The 27,902-nt window shown below is 50.7% G+C and overlaps 1 protein-coding gene across 1 annotated transcript; it reads left to right on the top strand.

The window, feature by feature from the left end:
• The first annotated feature begins 880 nt into the window (after window positions 1-880).
• Ctnnb1 (catenin beta 1) lies at window positions 881-27,477 on the top strand. Its single transcript, XM_060385050.1, has 16 exons — window positions 881-1,042; window positions 17,628-17,688; window positions 18,004-18,231; window positions 18,388-18,641; window positions 18,755-18,993; window positions 19,078-19,279; window positions 20,246-20,390; window positions 22,335-22,438; window positions 22,515-22,853; window positions 23,015-23,173; window positions 24,203-24,322; window positions 24,585-24,735; window positions 24,822-24,943; window positions 25,671-25,731; window positions 26,255-26,475; window positions 26,883-27,477. The coding sequence occupies exons 2-15, from the start codon at window positions 17,676-17,678 to the stop codon at window positions 26,461-26,463; spliced, it is 2,346 nt and encodes a 781-aa protein (XP_060241033.1). The 5' UTR covers window positions 881-1,042; window positions 17,628-17,675; the 3' UTR covers window positions 26,464-26,475; window positions 26,883-27,477.
• The last annotated feature ends 425 nt before the right edge of the window (window positions 27,478-27,902 follow it).

Here is a 27,902-nt window from a genome sequence, read left to right as displayed (position 1 = left end):
TCCCTGCCAGTACCTACCTGTACGTGGGGCCTATTGTTTACTTGCGTCAGTTACCGAGCTGGGGTGAGAGAAGAAGACGCCGGGCAACTTTCCCTGGTGCCATTGTTTGGGAAGGAACGCAGCTCCCAGTAACAGACTGCAGACAGCCAAGCCACCAGCTGCTCCAGCTTTGACAAGCGCCAATCTGAGGGACAAAACGGGGTCATGTCCAGGAGGAGACCCAACTTCAGCCTATTGTAATGAGTCAGGAAAAAAAAATGCTCTCTAAGGATACACAGCCAGTTTTGAAAATTTTAAGAGGTTGCACGTAGGTGCTATGAGCAGCACTCCAGTTTCTCAGGCAATGCAGGGCGACTGCAGTCCCTGGGAAGTCCCCAGGCCTGGCTCAGGTAAGACGGGGCTTCCAGGAGTCAGGCTGGTGAACCGCGCTCTGGAGCTGAACCTCTCGCTCCAGGAAGGTGTCGGCAGGGGTGGGCCCCAGGATTCCTGTCGCGATCCAGGAGGCACAGCAGGAAGGGGGGCGAGACACGCCTGCGAAAAGTGACCCGGAGCTGGGTCGAACTGCGGCTCGAGGGCGTGGCGCCCGGCGCGCCCGCGAGTGGCCGGGCTCGGGCCTCGAACTCACGCGCTCCACGGCCGCGCTCCACCCCGCCCGCAGCGGCGGCCCGCGCTCCGTCCCTTTGGTCCTGGCCGCCGGGACGTCGTGACGCCCCGCCCCTCGCATCCGCGCACGCGCGGAGGGACTCCGGCCGGCGGGGACTACTTTCCGCGGCCCGCCCGCGCCCCGCCCCTCGTCCTCGCGCGGCGGAGCGCTCCGCGCGGAGCGGCCGCGGCAGGATACGCGGTGCGGCGCCGCTTATAAAGCGCTCCTCGTGCGGCGCCATCTTAAGCCCTCGCTCGGTGGCGGCCGCGGCAGCTCGTGTCGTGCGCAGCCCGCGGGCCCGGGGAGGCGGAGACGGAGCGCGGTGGGCGCCGAGCCGTCAGCGCGGGGAGGCCGAGGGCGAGCGGACGGCCGCGGGGGAGCAGCGCGCGCGGCCCGGAGGTGAGGCGCCGCGCCGGGCCGGCTCGCGCCGCGCCTGCGGGAAACTTCGCGGGCCGGGCAGCGGCGGCGGGAGGCCGCGGGGGCGCGCGGGCCGGGGCCGGGCGGGCGGGCGGGCGGGAGGGCGCGCGCCGGGAGCCCGGATGGACGGCCGCCGCGCGGGGGGAGGGGGCGGGCGAGGACCGCGGTTCGCGTCCCGGCTGGGGCTGCGGCGGGGGCGGGGTGGGCGGGGGCTCCGCCTCCGGGGCCGGGGGGTGCGGGCGCCCCCGAGCCGGCGGCGGCGGCGCCTCCTTCGCTCCCGGGGCGCGGGCGGGCATTTTTCCTCCCCCCTGCGTCGACCCGACTGTGGGAGTTTGGATCTGGACAACTTTAAACGGCGGAGTCGCCAAACTCTTGGCTGCGGCGGGCGGGCGGCGGGCACGGGGTCTGGGCGGGGGCGGCCTGGACTGGCGGGGGCTCGGCGGCCGCGGGGCCGAGACCCTGGCGGAATTGGGACGAGCCGCGGGCCGCTGGTGTGTGCGTGCGTGTGTGTGTGCGTGTGTGCGCGCAGGGTTCCGGACCCGGCTGGGGGGGGCGCGCCCGTAGCGAGCCACGCGAGCCGCCGAGCTGGGGTCCGCCCGCTCCCAGGCTTCTCCTCCGAGCCCGTCGGCCCCCGGGCGAGGCGGAGCGGCGGGGCCGGCGAGCGCCGCGCTGCCCAGGCCGCTGGCCCTGCCCGCCCCGGGTGCCCGGCGGGCCGCGGGCAGCTTTGTCTCGGGGCTCCCCTCCCCCCGGGCCTGAGCGCCGGCTGGAGAGCGGCCGGGCTGCTGGTATGCGGAGGTCGGCGGGAGGAAATCGAGGAGTGGTTTTCGTGAAACGGGAGCTTTGTGCCGTGCATAATGGTGGCTTAGAGCAGACGGCAGGCTGGAGGGACGGCAGCGCTGCCTTTGATGAAGTCGGCCTCATGTTTTTCACATGGCCAAGTTGTGCAGCGTTTTGTCTGGGTTTCGGAAGCCATTTCGCTGTTTACTTGTGGCTCGCGGACGCTCCCCGCCCCGGGAAGGAGGGACTGCTTGCCCGGAGTCCTCGGTGAGCGCTGCTTAAGCTTGTTGCTTCTGGATTTGGATTTTGTGTTCTGGCTTAAACTTTTGGAGTTTAGGCCACTGTTACATTTAGTTTGGTTTTACCCTGAAACGTTCAGAAAAGCCCGACTTACTAAGAAAGCGGTGCCTCAAGGTTTGTTTGAGAACGCCCTTCGCTGAAGACAACATTGATGGCGTGCTGGGCACAGTCGCTCTGTGACCCAACCTTTGTCCTGGAGGCCGAGTCTGGACGGGGCCTTCAGTGGTGGCGGGGAACTTGGACACTGGTGGACGGCTTTCTCTGCCGGACCCTCCCAGGCTGAAGTCCTTGAGGAAGCAGGCTGTCAGGAAAAAGTCCTGGGCCTCACAGTCTGCAAGAAGACCAGCCTCAAACAGGGACGCGTTTAATCATGTGCCGGTGCCAAAGGGGTACAGTCCAACTGTCGCTGATCGCCTTGGTCATGCTGCGACTCTAATACAGCTCTTGTGGTGGCCCAACCATAAACTTTGTTTGTACTTCAGGAATCATAATGTGTGCTTTCCGAAGCGGTTAGGTTACCCCTGTGAAGTCGGCCCCCAGATTGAGAACCTCCAGTCTGGAGCCTGTATAATGCCTTCAGCTTGTGGGCGAGTCTCCACGGTTGTGGTGATGGTGGGATAGAAATTGTGATGAACGACGGTTTAGTGCTAGCTCCAGAATGCCATCCCCAAGGCTGGGGATGAAGGGACAGGTTTCTCCATCGGAGTGTATTTTGAAATGTGTGGTCAGAAGAACTGGTGGAGCCTTTCACAGATAAATGCAGGGCAGAGCAGGGACAAGAGCCTTTGTGCACTGGGGTGGACACTGTTTGAGGGTCACCGCCATACTTCTAGGCAGTGATGGTGGACAGTGAGTAGATGGAGGCAGGTGAAGTCTCCACCGTTAGGTGAGGTTGGGGTCCTATCACCTGGGGGCAGATTTTTAGTGTGCTTTGAGGTTGGTCCTAAGCAGACTCTTAATAAAGAGCGTTCACAAACTCCGTTTCTTTTGATTTTTTTCCCCCTGTGGCTTCTTTCTGTCAACTCATGTCTGTTATTTAAAACAGTCTCTGCAGACAATCTTTATTCCGTAGTGTGACTAGTAAAGTAGGTGAGCAGCTGCCTCAGCGTGAGGCCTGTGGAGGCAGCCGCCTCTGTCCTCAGGGAGAGGGCCCAGCTTTCAGAGGTTTGTCAGCCCTGAGGTTCTGCTCAGCAGTGCAGTGGGTGTGCTCAGCCAGCAGGGCGAAAGGAGCACTGTCTTGTGGTTATGTGAATTGAAAGTGAATTAGAACAACTTTACACTCTGGAGAAAGGTCTTTAGGGAAGCGTGTTATGCAAGGCTGAGCTTCACTCAGCTTGGACCCCAGATTTCTGTGCTGGGGTAGATCTTAACCTGCTCTGGAAGAACGCGTATAATCTTGGGGAGAAAAGCTTTAGAAGGAAGTGAGGCCGGGCAGGACTTAGATACCTCTTGAACTTAGTTGTGGTGTCTCCTTTAAGACCTTGATTTCCCAGTCTAAGTCTGGTCCTGTTGAGCGCCCTCCAGTGGACAAAACACAGGTCACGTTCCTCCACACCGGCAAGTTTTTGTGGAATTGATCCCGATGATTCTGTGAAGAGGACCAGCTAAAAGGCTGGCATGAAAGGGTAACTGCAGTCAGTTTGGGGAAGCGTAGGGTGCTTCTACCTACAGTGTGAGAAACTAAAGGCTCAGGCTCCAGGGAGTAAGGGGTGACAGCTCTCAGAGGTTGCTAAGGAAGATTCCAGCTGTAAACGTGAGTGCAGTGCTGCCCTGAACTGGGCACAGAGCTGGTGGCCAGAAAGTTGTCTGCACCGTCACACTCAGTGCTTTGGTTCCTACAGATCTGCCTCACCACTCAGTGGGACAAAGTCCAGCCACTTTCTTAGTAGCTTGTCTTCTGAAAATACTGTTTCAAATCCGCTTGGCAGAACCAGAGTGAAGCATAGTAGGAATTAGTTTTTCAGTGGTCAGTTTGTGAAGGATTCTTGAGTTTAGATTGGGGGATTTTTTTCAGAAACTTGCTAAAATAAAATAGAATGCCAATTGTGTCCACAGCTGTTGATCTATTAGCCTTTGGAACTCGTGGGAACATGAATACAAATTTCTTGCTTTATGGCTTTTTTATTGCTTTTATTATTTTTTGAGATTGTATCATTTCCTCCTTTCCTCCAGACCCTCCCATGTACCCCCTTGCTCTCATTCAGATTCACAGCCTCTGTTTTCACTAATTGTTACCCGCACACACTAACTGCAACGTGCTCAGTTTGTATCGTGTGCTCAGGGCTGGCCATATGGCCTTGGGAACTGGTTGTAGACTGGTTCTGTGGGTCACTTCTCCTGCTCTCCGCCTGCCTTAGTTGTAGGTGGTTCCTGTGTGGAGACCTGAGGCCTGGCCTTCCCCCACGCAAGCTTGTTTGTTGTACTATTAACTAATTTAAAAATTAGTAATACATGTAAGTGTGTAAGTATACATATATAGCTAAAATGCAGTTTTTCTCATCTGGACTGACAATGCTTCATTCACATGCCACGGACTAACAAAACTCCCAGTACTAGGCACTAGAAGCCTCTTCTGAGTTGTTGGCCAAATCTGTGCAGCAGCTGCCAAAATAAGCAAGTAGGCTGTTGCTGCTGCCCTTGGTTGCCCCGAGAAGGGGAAGTTAAGTCCCTGTTGCTGAAGATGCCGTGCCTGTCGACCAGGGCCCAGAGGACGCCATGACTGCAGCATCAGTGTTCATTGAACCGGAAGTCACAGTACAAGATCCCAAAGGAGGGAAGCAACCAGCAGGCCTACCGAGCTGTGATGCCTTGAATGTAACAGTGATCAGCATGGCGGGGTAGACCCTGAGGGCACAGTGATGGACCTGCATACTCTGGGGGAACAAGCAACTGCCTAACTGGGCTTAAACCGGTTCAACAAGAGGGAAATGCCTGGTCCTGGAAACCTAGCCAGAGCTAATGATCTCATGGATCTTGGAGAAGACGAGCCCTTCATGGTGGTCTTAAGTCTCCAAACTCAATGTGTTAGGCACCTTAAGTGCTGGAAAATGCCACAGATGCTGTGGTCTGTTAGCCCTGCCCATTCTTTAACCCATTCCCTAGTTTCAGTAGAATCTGCTAAGCTGAGTGTAGATGAGGCTAATAACTGAGCAGCAAGCAGTGTTACTCTGAGGTCAGGTGAGTGTGCTTTATCTTAGCAGTGCATTGCGTTTGACCAGTCTGTGTGTGGGTGGGCAACGTAGTTGTAATGGTTCAGTCTTACTGCTAGCAAGGTTTTTATTCCCAGAGTTTGTCAAGTGGTTTTTGTTTAAAATTGTGCCTGGATTCAGTGTGGTGAGCTGGTGTTCAAAAGCATCGTCAGAGCCTGGGGTGGCTCACCTGCAATCCAGCACAGAAGGCTGGGACAGCAGGACAGAAAGACCTTGCCAAGACAGACAACAAAAGTGCCGCGTGAGGACAGCGCTGTATCTGGGCTGTTAGTACAGCTTGGATCCATGCGCCTTTGCTCGAGCCCTCACCCATCCCATAGTCCTGTGTGTCCTCGCCGAGCTGCTAGAAAGCCTCCCCCCGCCCCCAGAGTGTACCTGGCTAGTGTCTTATTCCAGAGGTTTTCCTAGACCTGGTTTCTTAGCACTCTTCAGAAGGTTCTGTTCTGTTTCCTGCCCTTCAGTGAAGTGGGAAAGCTGTGGCCATCTAAATCAGTGGGTCCCAATCTTTCTAATGCTGGTGACCCCAACCATAAAATTATTTCTGTTGCTACTTCGTAACTGTAACTTTGCTAATATTAGGAATTGTAATGTAAATATCTATTCTCTGATGTTCTTAGGTGACTCTTGTGAAACTCATTCGACACCAAAGGGGGTCACAACCCCCACGTTGAGAACTGCTGGTCTAGATTCTATGGGAAACTGCTTCAAGCACTTCCCGTTTTTTTCTTCTGGTTTTACTTGGGATTTAACTCAATTTTTCCATTGAATTTTTTTTTAAGCAGATCTATAACAGATATGTGTAACAGCTTAAAAAACTGATTTATAACCTTTATTCCATGTTCTTAAGTCTTCATGTCATAGAAACCTTATCTGTGGTCAGCAGATTGTTGGTCTGAAGAGATAGAAAGAGTACAAAAGCTGGACTTAGGGCCTACTTAAAACTGTATTGTTCTGGCTTTTGAATAGCTGAAGGGATGGGTAGTGTGTCTCTGTAAGTGAATATATGCTTACAGGCATCCGCCATGTGAACTGTAAGGAACAGAGTTCACGGCAAGATTTCTTGGGAGTGCAGTTTGAAAATCTTAAACTTAGATTGGCGTAAGAATTGGCTACATTGCAGGGTGGTGGCTGCAAAACTGCATCCAACATTTCTTTAATACAGAATAAGCAGGTGAAGGGCTCTGCTCCTTTGTAGAACTAGGGGCAAGAACATACGGATGAGTTTGCTTTTAGATTTTGGATGCACTGTTGTAAAGAAGTGCCACATCGCAGGGTTTCTTGAAACGTTTTTAATGCCATAGCAACCATAGCAGCTCCAGGGTAGAGTCGAGTCCCGTGTAGGAAAGCTTTCGCTCTGTGCCTGTGAAAGACTGTACGACATCAAATACAGTTTTAAACACCGTAAGGCTCATTTAGATGCAGAAATAGAAACAAGTGTTAGGGGCCAGTGTACTGAATTAGTATTTTAAAATAGTTATAAGTTTAATGTGCAGGTTGTCTGGCATCTAGCTTATTACATTAATTTAGGTTTTTAGCCCATTTGTAACTTTACAACTGATAATGATCTGCTAGAGATGTCTATTACCTACTTTTGGCTGTGTTGTTAACATTTCCTGGGTCCTGAAGCAGAGTTCCAGACATTGTCTGACCCTGTTCCTGTCCCGGAAGTTTCAATTGGAAGTCTAGGAATACCAGAAGAGCAGCGGACTCTGGAGGGTGGAGAATGGTGCTGCTGCACAAGAAAGCCCTGAAGGTCAATGAGAGAAGCTGTGCTTAAGAGAACAGCGTGGTTAATGCTGAAGACACTGTGCCTGGAATGGTGGCTCCTTTTGTCTGCTCAGCGTGGTGGAGGCTGAGGGAGGAGGCTGTTGTGATCACGTGGTAGAAGAAAGTTGGTCTTAGAATGGTCTGCCCGTGTATGAAGGGTCTTGGGTGTTTCTTTATTATCGTTCTGTTGCAGCTCGTATTTCTCTATGACATTTCTCAGTAAAGTTCTATGAAGACTGTTTGATGCCAGGTTTTTCTCCCCACCTAGAGGCCCAGCTGGAACCATGGCCTGCTGAGTTGCATCAAGGGTCCATTCGACAGTGGGGGCCTCACTGCCCTCTGGACAAGGTGTCTTACCCTGTGCTACTTGGCCTCACTCTCCCTGGGCAGAGGCCACCTGCTTCCAACCTCTTGCAGCTCCTGGCTGGATCTGGTCATCAGGAGGCTGGTGTCTGTTGCATTTCCTGTGCCCTCTTTTTACATGCTTTGTACCACTGGACCAAAGGGTCTTGGGAGCAGTCATTCTGTGTCAGACTCCAAACTTTGATGTTGGTGCCTTCAAGTTGTACCTCCCCCTGCTGATGGTCTGTATCTCGGGTGTCTGCCTGGATTGCCCTCTCCTTCCTGGAACAGCACATCAGAACCTGGCTCACTGTCTTCCTCTCCTTTAGGCCTGTTGTGACTCCTGGTGATACCAGAACACATTGAGAACTGGGCCAACTCAAGTGTGGTCTGGCCTGTTGTTTCCTAGTAGTGAGAATTCCCTTCAATGACTCCGGAATGCAGAGGGCTCATGTCGTCATTTTTACTGTGTAGTTCAGCCCCCCTTACCCCCAGCAAGACTGGTTTGATCTATGGTCTGACCAAAACTTGTTCATGGTGTTGTGTTTGGCATTTTTGAGCCCTCAGTTCCTCAGTATCTTTTCTTGTAGTAATCTTGTTTTCTCCCTGGGTTCTGCTGCACATTTCCACTATCTCCTACTCAGAGCTTTGCCTCCCCATTGCATTCCAAGCATGGCCACCAGGTCCTCTGGTGAATACTCAGCTTAACAGCACTTTGCTCCTCCTTTGGCCAATCTCTGGGCTTCACAGCCTATCCCTGCTCTTTCAACTTCCCCAGGGTACTTTACTCTTTGCCTCTGGCCACCCCATTTCCTCCATCCTTACTTTCTCTTTTCTCTTTCTTTCTTTCTCTGTGTAGCCCTGGCTCTCCTGGGCCCATTTTGTATACCAGGCTGGCCTTGAACTCAGAGATCTGCCTGCCTCTGCCCTCCCAGTGCTGGGATTACAGGCATGCATCACTGTGCCCAGCTTGTGTTCTTTTTCGTTGCTGATAATATTGAACAATTGGAAGAATGGCCAGACTTCCTCTGTGACTGTCCCTTTACCGTCTGCTCTGGGTGAGCTGTGGTAATTGTCCCAGATGTGATCAGAACAAGAGTGTAAGGTTCACCATTCTCCCCCTCCACCTTGGTGCTTTCTTGAGGCCTCCTTGATTCTTCTTGTCCACATACAGACATGCAGTGTCTTATGGCATTAATGATTTTTAACTCCCCTCCCTCCAGGACTGCCTGTTACCTGTTTTGGGCATCCAGTCATTGTAGCATTAGCCCTGTTGCTGTAGTTGCTTGGAGTTTTCACCTTACTTACAGGCCACCACATCAGGGCAAGCTTTTTGCATCCTTGGCTGCGGCAGCTCCATGGCTCTCTCCTCATCTCTGACCTGTGTTGGAGTTGTTGAGTTGAAGGGTTGGTCCCTGAACCCCTCCCTATTTGGTTCACACTCACTATCCAGCTTTTAGTAGAAACTATGATTTGTAAATGTATACTGCTGGCCTTGGTTTCTCTCCTCACTGTAAATTCTTGGCTCCCCATCATGGTGCATTTCTATGAGGCAGTGAATTGGGAACTGACCCCAGCTGTCCCCGTTCCCAGGTTACTCTACTGTGCTGTTCACTCTCTTTCCTTTCAGAATGTGTGTAAATTCTCTGCAAGTCCTGTGCCGTTTTCTCTCAGGTATATCTAGCATTGAATCACTTTCTTGCCGAACTCTGAAAGCCACCTTAGAGTTAGGCCTACCCGTGGCCAAGGCCTTTTAACTGCCCCTGATGTTTTATACCTTTGTTCTCCTTAAGTGAGCTCAGTGCTAAAACTGGAGGCCGCGAAGCCTCTGTGCGGAACACTGGGGCTCTAACCCAGCTCACTAATAGCATGAGCTCCTGTGTTGTGCACCTTGGGCCTCCTTCAGACTGATGGTGCACAATGGGCTGATGTCATGTGTCCCTGTCTGTTGTCACCTGTTTACCCCATTTTGGAAAAAAGTATTCTACCATCCTCCCTTATCTGGTCTGATAATGGTCTGGAAGGTATAGATATGTGTTGCTGGCTTCCCCTGCAGGCACTTCTTTGGTGTGTATGTCTAAAACTGACAGGGATTTGTGGATTTGTTGCCCCCTTGTTTGTTGTCAGCGAATGCTGCTCACAAATCTGAGCTCTGTGACTAGCTCAGCTCTTACTTACACTGGTGAGTGTCTGTGGTCACTCAGCATTTGGTGCCTCTGGCTCTTTCTTGCTTGTAGGCTAACAGTGCAGAGTGTGATCTGTGGTGCCATGTGGCTGGTGGGCATCCACAGCGTAGCTGCATGACTCAAAAGCTGAAATCTTAAAAATTAAACTTAAATAACCATAGCCACAGATAACTGGTGGCTGTTGCTGCAAATAGCCCTGCTGTAGATGGGCGCCGTTTCCTACCAAAGCTCAGGCTCAGGCTCTAGTACTCATCTTTCATTCCTCTTACAAATTGCTCTTTCCTAACACTCAGTTCTATTTCTGCCTAGTGTTACTACGCCGGCCTAAGCCTCTACAATAAGTCGCCCGCTCACAGTGATCCCCTCCTGTTGCGCCTGCTTAACTGGTGCCCCTCCTTTCTTACAGGGCTTCTTCATTATAGCAGGAATAAGTGACCAGTCACCAGCACTGGAAACCTGCACACAGTGGGCTGAGGCAGACCAGGCTGCCTAGCAAGTTCAGGTTACACAGAGAGACCTGGCCTAAAAGAAGAAAAACAAGAACCTAATTATGCAGCAGACAATCCAACCAGTTCCTACTGACGACCAGAGAACTTTCTGTGATTGAGCTCTTTTCAGACACCTTCTGCTGTACTCCACCCCCACTTTTCAATTAAACCACTGGTTCTGAAAGGAGGCAGGAGCCTGTTAGTGTGTGCAGGCCATTGCATAGGGGATTGAGTTCTCCTGAGTGTTTCTGCTTGCTTCTTGACACATCTTTGCCAAACCCTTCTGGTCCTGCCTTGAAGGCAGCCTATACCTGGCCCTTCAGAAAGTCTTGGAGCTCTTTGGTGGGTCCTTTTTCAGAGCCTGTGGGCATTCTAGCATGTGCTGGATGCGGAAATGTTTGCTTGGTAAGTGAAGGGAATCTGTATGTTACTCTTAGGATGTTTGTTTGAAACCTGTTTCTTTTATATCACAATTTGACAAATTGAGAAAATGAAACACCAGTGGGGTGTCGTGTTGCCTGGGGAATGACACAGTCACTGGAAGACACAAGAGAACAGAGGTGAGGGACAATTCCTTGAAGTTTTGAACCAAAATAAAAATAATAAAATACAGTCACATTCTCAGTAAAATCTTGGCTTTCTGTAACACTGTAAAGATCGTGGAACTTCAGAGCTGTGAGGCTTGCTGGTATGGAAACCTGCCAGACCCTGGATGCCAGCTCAAGCTGACATGGCTGCTGGGGCGCGGGTAGAGGCTGAGTTCTGTCTTTGGAGCAGCTGCCTGGCGCACCCTGAGCTCCTGTCGTGGGTCCTTGGTGTGCTCGCTGCCTTACACTCTGATGGGTTGGCTTGCTATCAGGTGAGCATCAGCACTGTGTGATCCCACAAGTGCCAGGCCAAGTCACCAAGCACAAGAAGGAGCCACCAGTGTGTGGGGACACGAACACGCGGGCAGGTGTCTGTGGTCTTTAACGAGTTTAAAAGTCTACACAGATTGAACCTGTATTCTGGTCTATTACATACTGGTCTTGATGGCCAAATAAAACTGTGGCTTACATGATCATTCTGTCCATTTTCCTGATCACACAACCTATTTGGAAGGTTTACATGAAAGCACTGAACAGATGACTTTCTTAGTAACCTTCTATTAAAAACCAGTTCTGTTCGTTTCTTCCTCAAGTGGCTTAGTCCGCTTAATAAAAAAAAAAAAAGTTGACTTCCTGTTGTCTTGTGAGGGTGTGGCACAGTGAAAGGTCGGAGAAGCCTGCTTCTGCTTTGTGAGGTGGGAACTGAACCACCATCTGTTGGCTGGACAGATGAGAAGTACAGCATCTTGTGACACACGGAAAGTGTGAGGGCGAGAAATGAAATTCTTGGGGTGCACATTCACCAGCTACGTGTGGTGGTGTCTGTAGCTCACAGCAGCAGGGCTGAGGAATTCGGTAAAACTTTATTTTTTGATGTGTAGAGTAGTCCATCGTGTACTTGGGCTTAGTATGTGCTGAGCACTTTGCAGACTTAGACGCTGAAGGAGAGAAGTTTCAGTCCTGAGTTCATGCCAGGGACTGGTTTGTTTGACCGGGAAGTGAAGCTCGAAACAAGTGCAGATGAGGAGGAGTTTCGGAAGGAAAGAAAGGAAAACCTGAAATGGCACTGGCCGCCTGTAGTCTAGTCTGACCGTGGGGAGCTTGAAGTGCAGCGCTCCCTCTCTGGGGCGTTTAGTGACTCACCACCGAGACTCTGGACCATGGACGCCAGCTGTCAGGACTCTTACTTGCTTATCTGAAGTTCTGCCCCTCACGGTGATGGCAGCATTGACTTAACCAGGATGGGTAACCAGAAGTAGGACTGGATTGACAAGGGTGGGCACCTGTCTCAGGCTGCATACAGATGAGGACTTGAACTGAAGGGCATACGTAGTTCAGTGGTTGGGAAGCTAAAAGAGTTCAAAGCCATCGTTGGGGACATCAGTACAAGCCTGTTTAAGAAAAAACAAAAACATGACTTCCCCCAAGAATTGTTAGGTTTTTACAAAGCATTCTTGCCTTCTGAGGCAAGGTGGCAGAGTGGTCTCCACATCTGTAGAGTCCCTGTGGGAGGTCACTTAGCCTTTAGGCTTGTAATGCAGTGTGTTTGGCTAGCATGCAATAGGCTGTCCGATACAAGAATGCATTATTGGGCATGTACCGTTTTATTCTATTTTGATTACAGTTATTCAGTGTGTGTGCACACATGTGAGACACTTTTAAATTTGTCTATATTCTGCCGGTTTCTGCAAAGCCGGTGTGTTTGCATGCTTGGTAATGTTGAAGACATGGGATAGCTCTCTTTTCACTCTTCAGTGACAGGTTCAGTTTGAGAAAGTAGGCTGCACTGACCCCTTTCCTGGCCAACCTGCTTTCTTTCTGTCTCACAGCCCCTCCATCTGCTGGTGAGCTCTGGGGTGGAGGGCTGGCTGACGCAGGCCTGGTACACATTCAGCTAGGCTTCTATGCCCCAGCCCCCAGAGAACTTGGGAATTCGGACCGATGACTCACACTACTTGCTCAGTGGTTCCTGGTTCACTTTGAGCATTCTCTGTCTTTATTGATCCTCAGGTTCCCTGCTTGTGTTAAATGAGTCACTATTTAGTGCCCTTCCCATAGCATATATTCCCTGTTTGTGGTTATCCACTTCTGGAGTGCTCTGCTCTGTCTGTCTTCCGCCTTGGGGAGCCTCCCTGACACCTCACTATGGTGGCTCTGCATTTATTTCTAAGAGTCGGAGCTTAGTTCTCTTTGCTTTTGCTTGTTGGGTGGGGAGAGGAAAAAACATGGTCAAAATATATTGTCTCTAAATATTCATTAATAAAGAAATAGTCTTTGCTAGCTCCATGACCTTGACTTGAATGATACTGTAGCGCCACCAAGGAAAAGTACATAAAATTTGTTGGGCAGGTGAATATTAACATACAGAGCATTTTTCAGCCCTGTTGATGCAATTGGCAGCGTTTCCGTTCACTGTACAGGTGGCATGCCTCTGCTGATTCTTTATCGTTAACCAGTGAGGTTTTAACTTACTAGGTGTTAAATGATAGCTGGTGCCAGCTATGCTTGTAACCAGGTTAATGAGCAGACAGGCAGAAAGCCATGAATGTGGGGCTCGCTCTTCTTCCTGCTCACTTCACTGTTCTTGTTCTCTGTGGAGTATTTTTGTAAAGATTCCTTTGTCCTGCTCCTGCTGTGCTGTGGGTTTTTGCCTTTAATCATGTTTCTAGTATGCTATTTTTAAAATTACCATGTGGGTAGTGGTGCCTAGAATTTGGTCTGTGTATGTATAGGGGTGTGTACATATTTTTTATACTTTCCATTAGGGCTTCAGTTTTAACACACACTTAAAGGCTGCATTAGTTTGGTTTTTTCTTTTAATGGCATCTGGTGGAATGTAGGTGTGGTTTTAATGTAGTGAGTACAGGTGAAGACGGCTTCTACCGGTTTCTCTGTCGTCCAGGTCATTCCGACTGGTTGGAAGACCTGTTTTCCATTTCTGTCTGCTTTTGCTATAGTCTTGTGTGTAGGAAACTGGGAATAAATTTTGAGTGTTACAGGAATGCAGCATGAAAAGCCTAAGGAAGTGCAGCTTCATGAAGTGTGGCTACCTCAGCCCTTGGGACTCAAGGAGGTGCGTAGAGCAGCTGTGCAGTGTTGGCGTGGCTTCCCTGAATCCGCCTCAGGAGTTACAGCAGCTTCATTAAAGAAGGTTAACAGACCAGAACGTGCCCTCCTGACACGCCCCTTGACCTCTGTGTGTTCCCCGCATACTTGCTTTCTCTCGATGATGCTGTCTTGAAAAGTGCCTCCGGAGTGTTGACGGGGTCTCAGCTTAAATGCAGTGAAGTGACCTGGACATTAAAGAACACCTTAGGGAAGTTGGTCCTTTCCTTCCACCTTGTGGGTCGTAGAGAGGGAACTCAGGTTGCCAGGCTTGTTAGCACGTGCCTTTGCCCATTGAGCCGTTTTGCTAGTCCATACCTGCTTTTTTAATGACATGTTCTTGGTGATGTCTGGGAAAGACCGTTTTGGCAACAGACACCTTTTTGTGCTCCAAAGTTAGTACTAGCTTGTATTCATTGGTGTAGTGCATTTGTGTACTTCATAAAAATAAAAGTGCCACACTAGAAATCTGACAGCCGGGACATGGAGGACAGACAAGGCAGACCAAGGGTTTAGGTTTCAGCCGGACAGGTAGAAGACACCCTGCAGGGTGGGGTGGGTGCTGGGAAGTGGCAGACAGTGTGGGAGGTGAGACCATGACAAGCCCTGTGTGAGTGGGTGGCTTGTCCGGTCCCTTTTGTGGAGTTGGTATTAACTCGCATTCTGTCAGTTTTTGGAGCCGCTTTGGTTGAGATCGATGTTATTAATCAAAGGCTTAAATGTTCTTTTTAACCTTAAAAAACACATAAAGTGTGTTTTTAAAAATTTTAAAATGATAAGTGCTCCTGGCAATTATCATTAGAATTAGTTAAGAAAATGTCTTCTATGTATTAAAACAAGCAAGTGAGGAAGGACTAACTGTTCAGGAATAGGAGGCAGGATTTAATTTAACTCTTCTGTGGTCATTCACTGCAGTGCTGGTGTTCATAGTGGTTGACATGCAGGATTTTTATTTGAAAGAATACTTAGCTGTAAATTTTATATAATACCAAAATGCCATCGCTGACTGTAGGATTGATGTTTTAGAACTGATCAAAGAAGAACACTGTTCCTGCCTCGGTGGCGGGGCCTGGGTGGGGTGGTGGTGCAGTCATGGGAGAGCTGGGTGTGCTTGCCAGTCTGCCTGGCTGCCTGTGGTTTGAGGACAGTACTGAGGACATTTCATGTGTGCTTTCCAAAGCAGGTCATATCAGGAAGGCTCCAGAATACGCTGCTGAAGAGGGTAAGCAGAGAGTAGACTAGGATTGGGGCTTAGATACTTCCAGATTCACACAGTTGGTCAAGAACTTTTTTAATCCTGAAGATGAATGCAAAGGTTATGACATTGCAGCATTAAGCAGCATTTTCTTTAAATAATTGGACTTGTCCCACTGTGCGTTTTTGAAAAGTGATATGTTGGTATGTGGTCTTATAATGTGCGTGCTTTCTTCAGTGATGTTACCCATAAGTAATAATTCAGAATTCTTTGAAGATGAATAATTAAGTTAACTTTATTCTGATGGGAACTTGGAAAATAACTCTAGTGTAAGTCTGTACTGGCTCCGTAAAAGGCATTTATAGATAGGGAGTCTTTGAGCGCATAGATAATTGGAAAAGTATACACTTAAAAAGGCAGAGACCTTGTACGCAGGTCCCTTAGACTGGGTGAGGAGATGCAGAACCTTCGAGCCCCGTGTGCCCTTGTCAGGAGTCGGCAAACAGGCAGCTGGGGTGGCTGCTTCGTGAGTCCCTCTGCTTCTTGCTGAAACAAACGCCTTGCTTCCTGGATCCAGCACCATTTTCTTCTCTTTCCTGTTTGAGGTCTTTACATTGTTTCAGGAGTATTTTGCAACTTTGGTTAATATTTAACTTACTTTTTTTGTTCCAAGCTTCATAGGGAGGACACTAGGTTAACGGATTTGAGGCATCACCTACCTGATTTAAAAGGACAGTCTATTTTTGCAGAGTTTGCTCTTTGTGAGCTTTTTCCTTTGATGTTGAAGATTCTCCCGCAGTGGTAGTTAGAAAGCATTGATTCCCAGGAATTGTAAGATCGGTCCCTTAATAACTGGCAGGGTGTGCTGGAAGGGAGCCAGCCCTTGGCCTGCAGACTGGTGAGGAAAAGTTTCCTTTGGGGCAAGGCCCTGCTCTACCCCAGGTGGACTTAACAGGCTCTCTTGGTGAACAATGCTAAGAATCCTTGCATTTTTGGATCTGTCTGCAGGGAATTCTTTGGCTTGCATGTTGCTGCTTAACCCTGTCCACTCCCTTTTGACATTTGTTCTCCCCTGCCCTGTGGCCTGCTGTGAGGCGCACCGGTGCTTGTCATGTGCATTACATGTTTGTTTGTTTATGCGTTCTGTGTTCAGGACTCTTAATGTGCAGATATTGTGAGTTCAGAACATGAACTTCCCCTATAAAATTATGTATCGTGCTCCAAGTCACCAGGGCAGCACATACACAGATGTTGTTCAGTAATGTGCTAAGTGTTTGGGCTGTGCACCAATGAGGAGGAAACCCAGGGAGGTCGAGGGGCACCGACCGGTCTCCAGGCCTGCTTGTGTGGCCAACTGAGGAGCTTAGATACAGGCTGGGTTCAGGTTCCCCTCTGCAAGGCTCAGTGGGGCTGGGACGGGCGGCAGCACTGTGAGCAAGGCGGGGCCACACCTGTTTCCCCACAAAGGACATCTTTGTTGATTAAAGATGGGAATTCCTGCACCCACCACACGGCTGTGCCCTCTCCTTAGGGTAAGAGGTTCTGGAGGGAGAGGGCCCTGTCGTATGACTCCTTTACTGCGGAGCCTGAAGCAAGGGTCCAGCTTGAGTACACCTGCTTAGCCTCAGAGGATTGATGAAGTCAGGTCACCCCAACATTCACGAGTGCCAGCCTGGTCTTCAGAGTGAGCAGTTTCTCAGAAAACAGGAAAAAGTCAGTACGTTCCCTCTGCTTAAACACTGGTCATTAGTGTGAGGTTTCCAACTTCATTAAACATTGGAAAACACCATTGCATGAATTGAAAATGCAGTCGCACCTATGGGTCCTATTTGTCCTTCATACACTCACAGTTAATTTGCACATACTCATTACGCTAGCTGTTAATGCAGGATGAGCCTGCTTGGGACAGACGTTAATGATGGGATCTCTTCACGGAGGACCCAGAGACCATGAGCCTTACGCTTCCATTTTAGTCTTGGTGAGTTTGTACTTCGTACAGTAAAACCAAAATGCAGACATAATTTGGAGCTAGGTTCACCTGTAACATCTCCGTTACACTCTGCTGGTCACAGGGTACCCATGCCAGTTGCATGGTGTGTACAACATTGCTTGAACATAGACAAATCTTATTGACAAGCGTATTTCTGTGCGTCAGAGTTTGACTTGAAGTCATTTTGCTTCTTAAATTGCATAAATCACCATTCTGATCCAGATACTGTTGTTGTATCGGGGAAAACAGCTGATTTGTTTGATAAGAACGTGGTGTTTTTAAGCTCCACTGCCTCCTGAGTGTTGGGATGTGCGGTCGCCGGCCATTGTGCAGCCTTCAGGGATTCACGGTGTGGCTGGGCTTTGGGTAGTGTCCCTTTGCTGGCTTTCATTGGAGAGTGTTTGTCCTCCTTCAGCTCCGGTGTTCCTGTGAGAAGAGCTGCATGGACATAGCCTTTACTCACAAGCTCCGTGGTGGAGCTCTGGCTGGTCTGCATTTTCAGCGTGTGCCCTGGGGATTGGCTTGGGCGTGTGGGGAACATAGCCTAACACAGGCAGCAGAATCACAGTGACTTGGATTAAAATTGAGCTTAAATCTTAATGACTCAATTGAATTTTTCAGGACATCTGAAGCTTATCGCACAACTGCTGTGACACTCCTGTGTGGACAATGGCCACTCAAGGTTTGTGATGCAAATAAAACTGAGGCTATTGCACTGGGCATCTGCTTCATAGCTGCTGCTCCTCTTCTCCCTGCTGGCTTGTAAGCCACCTTTTGCTCTTTTCTGCTCACTACTACTAGCTTGGTGACACAATCAGCAAGCCAGCCAGATGCTTCTGGAGCCTGAGTGCCATTAGGTCACTCCTGTCTGTGAGCATGAACTGGCTATCACTTTGCTCACCTTGGCTGCCTTTCTAAAAGGATTTCAATGGGTCATTGTCACAGGGGTTTGCTTTAGGTAGCATTTTCAGTGCTCTAACATCTTCTGCTTTTCCAGCTGACCTGATGGAGCTGGACATGGCCATGGAGCCGGACAGAAAGGCTGCTGTAAGCCACTGGCAGCAGCAGTCATACCTGGACTCTGGAATCCACTCTGGTGCCACCACCACAGCTCCTTCCCTGAGTGGCAAGGGCAACCCTGAGGAAGAAGACGTGGACACCTCCCAAGTCCTCTATGAGTGGGAGCAAGGCTTTTCCCAGTCCTTCACGCAAGAGCAAGTAGCTGGTAAAGAAGCATTTGTGCATTTGAAAGCTCTAGAGGTCACTTTCTCAGACACAGAGCACGAGTGGGAAGGAGAGGGAGGTGGGGGGCAGCATCCCGGGCAGCACTTAGGACAGCGGAGTCTCCCGTGAATAGTGAGTGTTGGATTTCCCTTTCCAGACATTGACGGACAGTATGCCATGACGAGGGCTCAGAGGGTACGAGCCGCCATGTTCCCTGAGACACTGGATGAGGGCATGCAGATCCCATCCACACAGTTTGATGCTGCCCACCCCACTAATGTCCAGCGGTTGGCCGAGCCGTCACAAATGCTGAAACACGCAGTAGTCAATTTGATTAACTATCAGGATGATGCCGAACTTGCCACACGTGCAATTCCAGAGCTGACAAAACTGCTAAATGATGAAGACCAGGTGAGCACTGACACAGCTTGCTTTTCAGCTTGCTTTGGGGAATCTCGGGTGCCCATGGCCACCCCATGTCTGCATTTGGAAACTAACGGCACCTCTTCATCCCTGCCTTCTAGGTGGTGGTGAATAAAGCCGCCGTTATGGTTCATCAGCTTTCCAAGAAAGAAGCTTCCAGACACGCCATCATGCGCTCTCCTCAGATGGTGTCTGCTATCGTGCGCACCATGCAGAACACAAACGATGTAGAGACAGCTCGTTGCACTGCTGGGACTTTACACAACCTTTCCCACCATCGCGAGGGCTTGTTGGCCATCTTTAAATCTGGAGGGATTCCGGCTCTGGTGAAAATGCTTGGGTAAGTGTGGCCACAGAACTTGGAGGGTGGAAGTGGAAGGGAAGCAGAGTATGGCTGAGGGAAGGTGTTCTTCTTCCTTCCCAGGTCACCAGTGGATTCCGTGCTGTTCTATGCCATCACGACACTGCATAACCTCCTGTTACATCAGGAAGGAGCTAAAATGGCTGTGCGCTTAGCCGGGGGCCTGCAGAAAATGGTCGCTCTGCTCAACAAAACAAACGTGAAGTTCTTGGCCATTACAACAGACTGCCTTCAGATCTTAGCTTACGGCAATCAAGAGAGCAAGGTACCGTTGAGTCCCCACACAGACTCCTGATTGCTGTGGTCTTACCCTCTGTGGACATCTAGAGACATTGTCCCTCTGTGCCTTTAAACATTGCACATCTGCACTGAAGGAAGCAGCCTCTTGAGTTCACACTGGGGCAGAAGATACCCTTGATGGAATTGTCTAATTTGACTTGGAGAAGAGGGGCTGGCTATGCAGAAGAAAACACTGTTCTGAGGCCTCATGGGGACCTTTAAGAGGAAGGGAAGTGTTACCTAGGTGGAGGCAGCTGAGAGGATGTCAGCCCTGAAGAGGAGGGAGGATGTGCAGTTAGAGGTTAAATGCAGTGTTTGCCAGAGTTTGCGTGGGACGGATCCTGTAAGGCTTTGTTGGGCTATGACCCTGAACAAAGTGTGAAGTGTGAGACCTGCCTGTGGGGACATTCAAGGACCTTAAGGGTGAAGTGAGAGGGGTTCATTCTGGAGTGTCTCATAAGATCAGAGGCCAGGGACTCTTAGTGCCCATTTTCAACTGGCCTTTCTGAAGCTTTCACCATGACTACAGGCAAATGTGGTTGCTTTGAGGAGGTGGTGAGAGTTGATGTATTTTTTTAATGATTTATTCATAGTTAATGTTCATTTTTGTTTTGCCTGCATGCTTGTCTGTGTGAGGGTCTCGGATCCACTGGAGCTGGACTTAAAGATGGTTGTGAGCTGCTACGTGGGTGCTGGGAATTGAACCTGGGTCCTCTGGAAGAGCAGCCAGTGCTCTTAACTGCTGAGCCATCTCTCTATCCTAAGCTGCTATATTCTTGAGAGAGTTGGGGTGCCTGGATTTGAGCAGAATAGTGGCATAGGAGTCACAAACCTGGGATCCCCAGTTTGAGGCTGTGGCGCAGAGGGTCCCGGGATACATTTAACTGCAGGCTTGGCTCTTGTCAGCAGCTCCTGCGTCTCATGACTAACAGCTTCATTCACATCCTTCCAGCTGATCATCCTGGCCAGTGGTGGGCCCCAAGCCCTAGTGAACATAATGAGGACGTACACTTACGAGAAGCTTCTGTGGACCACCAGCAGGGTGCTGAAGGTGCTGTCCGTGTGCTCCAGCAACAAGCCTGCCATTGTGGAAGCTGGTGAGTGCACACGATTAGGGTGTTTCCATGCTCACAGTATTCACCTTCTTGTTGGGATCACTTCAGAATTTAGGAAGTGGAAGGGTTGCAGAGGTAGTTGCTAACAGTGAAACCATGGGCCTGGGAAAGAGAAGTGTGCTGTGTTCGCAGGGAATAAGGTGCTGTCAGTTCTAAGACTAGTGTAAGCATGAGTTTGTAGATTGATAAAGTCTACAGGTAGCTGGAGTAGTTGGAAATGGATGTGCCCAGAAACTTTTTTAGATATCCCAGCTCACCCTGATATTGGTGTGTTTGTTTTGAATAGTCTTAGCACTAATGTATTTCAAGCAGTGTGATTGCCATGTGTTACATCTTGGGAGCAGTAGGGAGCTAGTTCCCATGCTTAGTCTGTGGAGGTGAGAACAGTGCATGAGGGCAGGTGCTGAGCCCAGTGCACAGGCCTGGAGTCCCAGTACTCAGGCAGGGCCAGGAGGGTCACGAGTTCTAGGATTACCTGGGTTATTTGGCAAGGCCTTGTCTCGGAATAGAGCAGAAAGGCTGTGTTAGGACAGGCGTGAACATCATGTAATGGTGACAGTTCCTGAGGAGGGCCCAGGTGAACTTGGAGGAGGGACGGAGGCCCCCCTGAGAAGTGCTGCATGGTACTGCAGAAGCAGCAGCCTGTAGTTTTCACTGTGGGACATGGGGTCAGGTGCTCTCGGTAGAGAAAAGAGCGTTGTGTGGGCCGTGTCGTAGAGTGAGCAGAGCAGCTAATGAGCTAGCCAGGGCTCTGGTGCAGAAGAATGCCTCGTGTTGCTTTGATACCATATGTGCAAAGTACTTAGGTCCCTTTGCAAGGTGTGGGGTCAGAGGCTGAAGGAGTGCAGGGTTGGTAACTAGCTGCTGTCTTAGCGGGCTGAGATGCTGTCTGCAGTTGCTGAGCAGGAGGGTGCAGACCCTGAAACAGCATGTCTCTAAATGTGAGTCCTTGGGTCTTGGGAAGCAGTCCTTGTCCTTAGCAGTGGTGAGGTTCCAGGAGGAACTCGGGGCGGGCATTGGCAAGAACTCTGGCACCTCGTCCTTGCCTTGCTGGGTGAACAGTTGTTTCAGAAGGTGACATTCAGCTAGAAGAATGAGGAAGGGCAAAGCCAGACTAAGAGTGGGAAGTTGCAGGTGTTGACAGGAAGGAAGAGGGGTCTCAGCAGCCTAATGGGATTTTTACCACTTAGACCTGCTGAGTAGAGATACAAAATCTAAAATCTCCTAAGCTTTTCTGGTGAGCATTTGTGGCAAGTTGCACTTTCTGAGGTTAATCGTATAAAGGGAAAGGAGAGAAAGTGGACAGCTGCTTAATAGAGGCCTCATGAGCCTCAAGCCAGGCCACTGCCGGCAGCTCAAGGTGAGCTGTGAGCAAAGAGTCTGAGAAAGACCATCTTCATCATGTCAAAGGTGGGCTCAATTATAGCGGTGATAAATGCAAGTGTATTTATGTTTCAAATGACTTTTTATATGGGGGTCACCTTTGCCCAGACTATCCTTGACTGGGGCTTACAGGCCTGACTAACTGAGCTAGCGGAGCACGGCTCGTGCCTTTACCCTCTGGTATGCATTGTGTGGGAGACGTGCAGCCATCCCCGCCCCACGCTCAGTGACTGTTGAGAGTGCAGTGCTGTCCTCCACCACAGTGATAGCCAGCCATGCGCGCCCACTGCTGTGTCCAGCTCCCAACTGAACTTGGGGCTGACGACATCCTGGAAGTGGCCAAGCGAAAGGAGTTGGTGGGAATGTTTCCTGCAGGTGACAGGAAACATGTCCATAAAAGGTGGATGACACAAGTTGTCACTGGCAAGGTGGACTGGGAAAGCTGTGTGAATTCCAAAAGGAAATGAAGTCCATAGCGGGGTAGGCTTTGTGAGGGCTAAAGTACCGGCGAGCTGAGAGCCGCTGCCTTCTGTCCACCTGCAGGTGGGATGCAGGCGCTCGGGCTCCACCTAACAGACCCGAGCCAGCGGCTGGTCCAGAACTGCCTCTGGACTCTCAGAAACCTCTCAGATGCAGCGACTAAGCAGGTAGGATCTGCACAGGCGCCTGCCTTGGCTGGGGTCGCCATGAGCCTGCGCTCAGCATGGTTTTTTACCTCCACAGGAAGGAATGGAAGGCCTCCTTGGGACTCTGGTGCAGCTTCTGGGCTCAGATGACATAAACGTGGTCACCTGTGCGGCCGGGATTCTCTCTAACCTCACTTGCAACAATTACAAGAACAAGATGATGGTGTGCCAAGTGGGCGGCATAGAGGCTCTTGTGCGCACTGTCCTCCGTGCTGGTGACAGGGAGGACATCACTGAGCCTGCCATCTGTGCTCTGCGCCATCTGACCAGCCGGCATCAGGAAGCTGAGATGGCCCAGAATGCCGTTCGCCTTCACTATGGACTCCCTGTTGTGGTTAAACTCCTGCACCCACCATCGCACTGGCCCCTGATAAAGGTAGAGTGTCCGAGCTGGCTGGACTGCTGGGCGAACATCGGAACTTGGGATTGTCTGTTGGGAGAGATGGCTAGGAAGGGAGCTGAGATTCCAGAGCACTTATGTACTCAGTGCTGCTTGTGATTTGGCTGTGTTGTGTACTAAGTCTCTCCTCTGTGTAGGCAACTGTTGGGTTGATTCGGAACCTTGCCCTTTGCCCAGCAAATCACGCGCCTCTACGGGAGCAGGGTGCCATTCCACGGCTAGTCCAGCTGCTTGTGCGAGCGCATCAGGACACCCAGCGGCGAACTTCCATGGGCGGAACACAGCAGCAGTTCGTGGTAGGTACAGCGCATGACAGCTGGCGGCGGGTGAATGTGAGTCTGCATGTGCTGTTTCCTCTCCCAAAGACTGACCAAAGCGTAACTTGTCGCTGTGGTTTCCAAAGAGGGTGTGACAAAAGCTCTGGTGTTCCAGGGATATAGGTGCTGCTGTGGGCTTAGGCTTTGAATGCACAGGCTCATACCGGAAATCAGCCGCAGCCATATCTGCATTTAACACTATCAGATTCTTTTCTCCACGGCAGAAAACAGGAAGCTGCCACAGGAAGTTTTAGAACCCCATATTGCTGGGGGTCTGTGGGTTTGCTTTCTGCAGTTATTGTTCTGGTCCTCTCCAGAGATGTTTTGCAGTGAAGGGGCCACTACAGTCTTGGAAGGAAGTTCCTGTGTCCACATGGAGTCAGGCTGTCTAGACAGAGAGCAAAGTCGAGACTTAGACTGCTGCCTCAGTGCGCTCTTTCTGGGCATTCTCCTGGCATCTCTGGGATTTTTAGCAGTAGGAATATAGAGGGACAAGTAGGAAGAACCATTGGAATGAATCTCGTTCGACACCTCTTACCCAGAGTGGCTGCTGCTCCTCCCGAAGCAAGGAAAACCGTAGGGAGGCTGGGCAGTCACTGTCCCTTACGCCTGTGGGGTGTGTGTCTTCAGACACTCAAGTCTTTTTGTGCAGAACTTGCCGGTACTGACGTGCTCACCCTCTGGTCGTGTTGTTCCTGTAGGGTGCATGGGAGAATGAGTCCCCGGGTGTAGTGGACAGGGCAGCCTGCGCCAGGCACCGGCGCAGCTTTTCCGCAGCTGCACTTGAGCCACAGTTGGTTGTGTCTGCAGAAGTCATAGCTTGGGGGCCCACTCACCCTGTACAGCCCAGGAGTCCCCCGTCCTTGTCCCCGTCCCCCTCTCCCTCCCCATTCCCGAGCCCTGGGCAAGCTGTGAGGACTTCGCAGAGAGTGTGAATGAGTAGACTGCTGCTCAGAGCTTACAAACTGAGGAACAGTGCTGGCTTGTCAACTGCCTTTCTCCTGCTAGGAGGGAGTCCGAATGGAGGAGATAGTTGAAGGGTGCACTGGAGCGCTCCACATCCTTGCCCGAGACGTTCACAATCGGATTGTAATCCGCGGACTCAATACCATTCCATTGTTTGTGCAGGTACGCTGGCTTCCGGACTCTAGGTCCCTAAAAATTGGGAGGCTCAGAGACCAGAAGGCCTTCCTTTTTAGTCGAGAGCATTGCAACTGCAGTCCCGGGAAGGGCATGGGCCAGAGCACAGCTCCCCAGAGAAAAGGGTCATGGCTGAGAAGAGTCCTGGAAACACGCAGTGCAGCTGGGCAGTGCTGCTGACACACCACACTGGGCGGGCACATGCCAGTTTTATGGCGGCTGTAATCTTGCTTCTGTGTTTTCTCCATAGTTGCTGTATTCTCCCATTGAAAATATCCAAAGAGTGGCTGCAGGGGTCCTCTGCGAACTTGCTCAGGACAAGGAGGCTGCAGAGGCCATTGAAGCCGAGGGAGCCACAGCCCCCCTGACAGAACTGCTGCACTCCAGGAACGAAGGCGTGGGTAGGTGGAGGGCCGCCCGCTCCGTTAGCTGCCTCTGCATGCCGCTGCTGGCTTGTCCTGAAGGCCCGATCCCTCTCCTTTTCCAGCCACATACGCAGCTGCTGTTTTATTCCGAATGTCTGAGGACAAGCCACAGGACTACAAGAAGCGGCTTTCGGTTGAGCTGACCAGTTCCCTCTTCAGGACAGAGCCAATGGCGTGGAATGAGGTAGATAGTGGGGGCCCGCCCAGCTCCTTGCATGAGGCAGGCCGTGCTTGCTCCTGCGCTCTCACTGGGCTGTGACCGTGTGTTACTGTCTTCTTAACGCCCAGGAGCGCAGACTGCAAAGGGCCCCATGAGTCTCCAAGGGTGAGGGAAAGGCACCTGCCACGCGGTTAGCTGGGAGTCAGGTTATCAACACTGCTTACAGTCTGCTCTTCTTTGACTTTGTTAGTAATTTGTCCTCAGCACAAAGTCTTTAAATCAGTGTTAGTGGTAAACTCCCTGGAAGTGGGTTTAGACCCCGTAGTTCCCAGCTGGAGCACAGTCTCAGTGGGTGATACCTGCTGAAGGCAGTCTCGGGTTCCGAACCGGGAGTAAGGAGAGCTCGGTGTTCGGTGTCTTCTTATCTGAGCCCTCGCTTGACTTTCCCTGTCCTCCACGGCCTCACACCTACCTGCTCCACAGGTGCCACAGGGTAATGGCAGCTTTGCTAGGGCACCGACTCAGGCTCAGACTGTCACTCAGTGTTAGAGCAATGTTTCTGTTGGGTGTTTGTTGCTGAATCTCTAGCCCTTGAAGCAGCCATTCTCTCTCACACAGTAGGTGTATTTTTAAAATTAGTGACTATTTTAAAGCTACGTGCAGTTTGAGCTTTGACTTTTGTGATCTTATATTTATAAAACACTCAAGCGTGGTTGTGAAATTTTACATTCTTCCTGTACCATTTATGCAGACTGCTGATCTCGGACTGGACATTGGTGCCCAGGGAGAAGCCCTTGGATACCGCCAGGATGGTACGTCATAAAGCCGTATGTGTGGGGCTAGTCCACACCTGGGAACCTGGAGGAGGAGGTGGCTGTACTTAAAGGTGGTCCCTGAATTCCAGTCAGCAGCAGTGGCACCCTGCCAGTGTGCACTCCTCCTGCCATCCCTTGCTGTCGCCTGGCTTTTCTTTGGCCACACAACTCTTGGAGAAAGTTGTCTAGAAGGGATGGTTCATAGCTGGTCCAGAAGAACTTTCTGGAAAATGAAAGCAGTTTGAGCAGTGTAAGGTGCTGCTGCTGTCCCCCCATCCCAGAGGCGTTATCCAAGGAGCTGCCAACCTCCTGGCCTCTCTCCAGGTCTGTGACAGGCGGGAGGTCAAGCACAGGAAGCTGCTGCATGCTCTGTCAGGGGCAAAGTCAGGTGCTGGAGGTAGACGGTGCTGTGTGGTAGGGAGCCTGAGGAGCTGTGAGCCTGGCGATGTGTGATGACTGGACGGGAGCCTAGAGAGCAGTGCCCTGGCGAGACGTGCTTACCATTTTCGGTCTCTTGCAGATCCCAGCTACCGTTCCTTTCACTCTGCTGGATATGGCCAGGATGCCTTGGGGATGGACCCGATGATGGAGCACGAGATGGGTGGCCACCACCCAGGTGCTGACTATCCAGTCGATGGGCTGCCTGACCTGGGCCATGCCCAGGACCTCATGGACGGGCTGCCCCCAGGTGACAGCAATCAGCTGGCCTGGTTTGATACTGACCTGTAGAGCGTCCCTTAGGTAAGAAAGCTTACACAAGCCAGTGTGGGTGAACTACTTTACTCTGCCTGCAGAACCCCAGAAAGACTTGGTGGGGTGGGATTGGCTTTAGGCCTGTGTGTAAATCTGCCACAAAACAGATCCGTACCTTGGAAGGAGGTGTTCATGTGTGAAGTTTCTCACTTTGATGTTTTTGCCACAGCTTTTGCAGCGTTATACTCAGACGAGACCTTTGCTGTTTCCAGCATTAATAGCAGCCTTTCTCTATACAGCTGTGTTGTCTGAACTTGCATTGTGATTGGCCTGTAGAGTTGCCGAGAGGGCTCGAGGGTGGGCTGGTATCTCAGAAAGTGCCTGACACTAACCAAGCTGAGTTTCCTATGGGAACAGTCGAAGTAAACTTTTTGTTCTGGTCCTTTTTGGTCGAGGAGTAACAATACAAATGGATTTGGGGAGTGACTCACGCAGTGAAGAGTGCACAGGAGTGGATCACAGGATGGCGTTGTCAGACCCTAGCCTTGCTTGTTCTTTTTCGTTTTTCTGTTTTGTTTTTTTAAATATCTGTAATGGTACTGACTTTGCTTGCTTTGAAGTAGCGTTTATTTTTTGCAGTAACTGTTAGTTTTTAAGTCTCGCAGTGTTATGTTCTAGTGAACCCGCTACGGCAATTTCTGATTTCTAAGAACCGAGTAATGGTGTAGAACACTAATTCATAATCACGCTAATTGTAGCCTGGAAACGTGTAACGTTGTGTAGCCTTTTGTATAAATAGATAGAAATGGTCCGATTAGTTTCCTTTTTAATATGCTTAAAATAAGCAGGTGGATCTATTTCATGTTTTTGAACAAAAACTTTATCCGGGGATACGTGCGGTAGGGTAAATCAGTAAGAGGTGTTATTTGAGCCTTGTTTTGGACAGTTTACCAGTTGCCTTTTATCCCAAAGTTGTTGTAACCTGCTGTGATACAATGCTTCAAGAGATGCGGTTATAAAATGGTTCAGAATTAAACTTTTAATTCATTCGCTTGTGTCCCTCTTGTTCTTTTGTCATGAGGTGGTTGGTGAGGGTAATGAAGGCTGCAGTTTGCCCTGGGGAAGTGTCACCGTCAGCTGCCCAGGCTTTCTGGGTAGAGAAAAGGACCAAGTCTGGATGGGAGCACACACTGTCTGTTCAGGGTCATACCAAAAACCAGACAAGCCAGAGAAAGGCGGCGTGTGTTCCCGCCTAAATCCTGTCACTGGCTGACTGGGCTTCTGGGAAGGGGCTGTTCTGCCATGTGCGACCAAAGGCTGTAATAAGCCTGTGTGACCAGTTCTACTCCTGCTCACCCCCTTGCCTGAGAACCCAGGGGCATTCCTGCAATGCCTGCAATGCCCACAGCTGGAAGCTGAGGATGGCTCTCCTCACTGAGCATTAACAGTGGCCTGCGGGGTTTGGACTTACCTGG

The sequence above is a fragment of the Meriones unguiculatus genome, chromosome 6 (assembly GCF_030254825.1).
Source record: "Meriones unguiculatus strain TT.TT164.6M chromosome 6, Bangor_MerUng_6.1, whole genome shotgun sequence".
Taxonomy (NCBI): domain Eukaryota; kingdom Metazoa; phylum Chordata; class Mammalia; order Rodentia; family Muridae; genus Meriones; species Meriones unguiculatus.
This window is presented reverse-complemented; position numbering and strand designations above follow the sequence as displayed.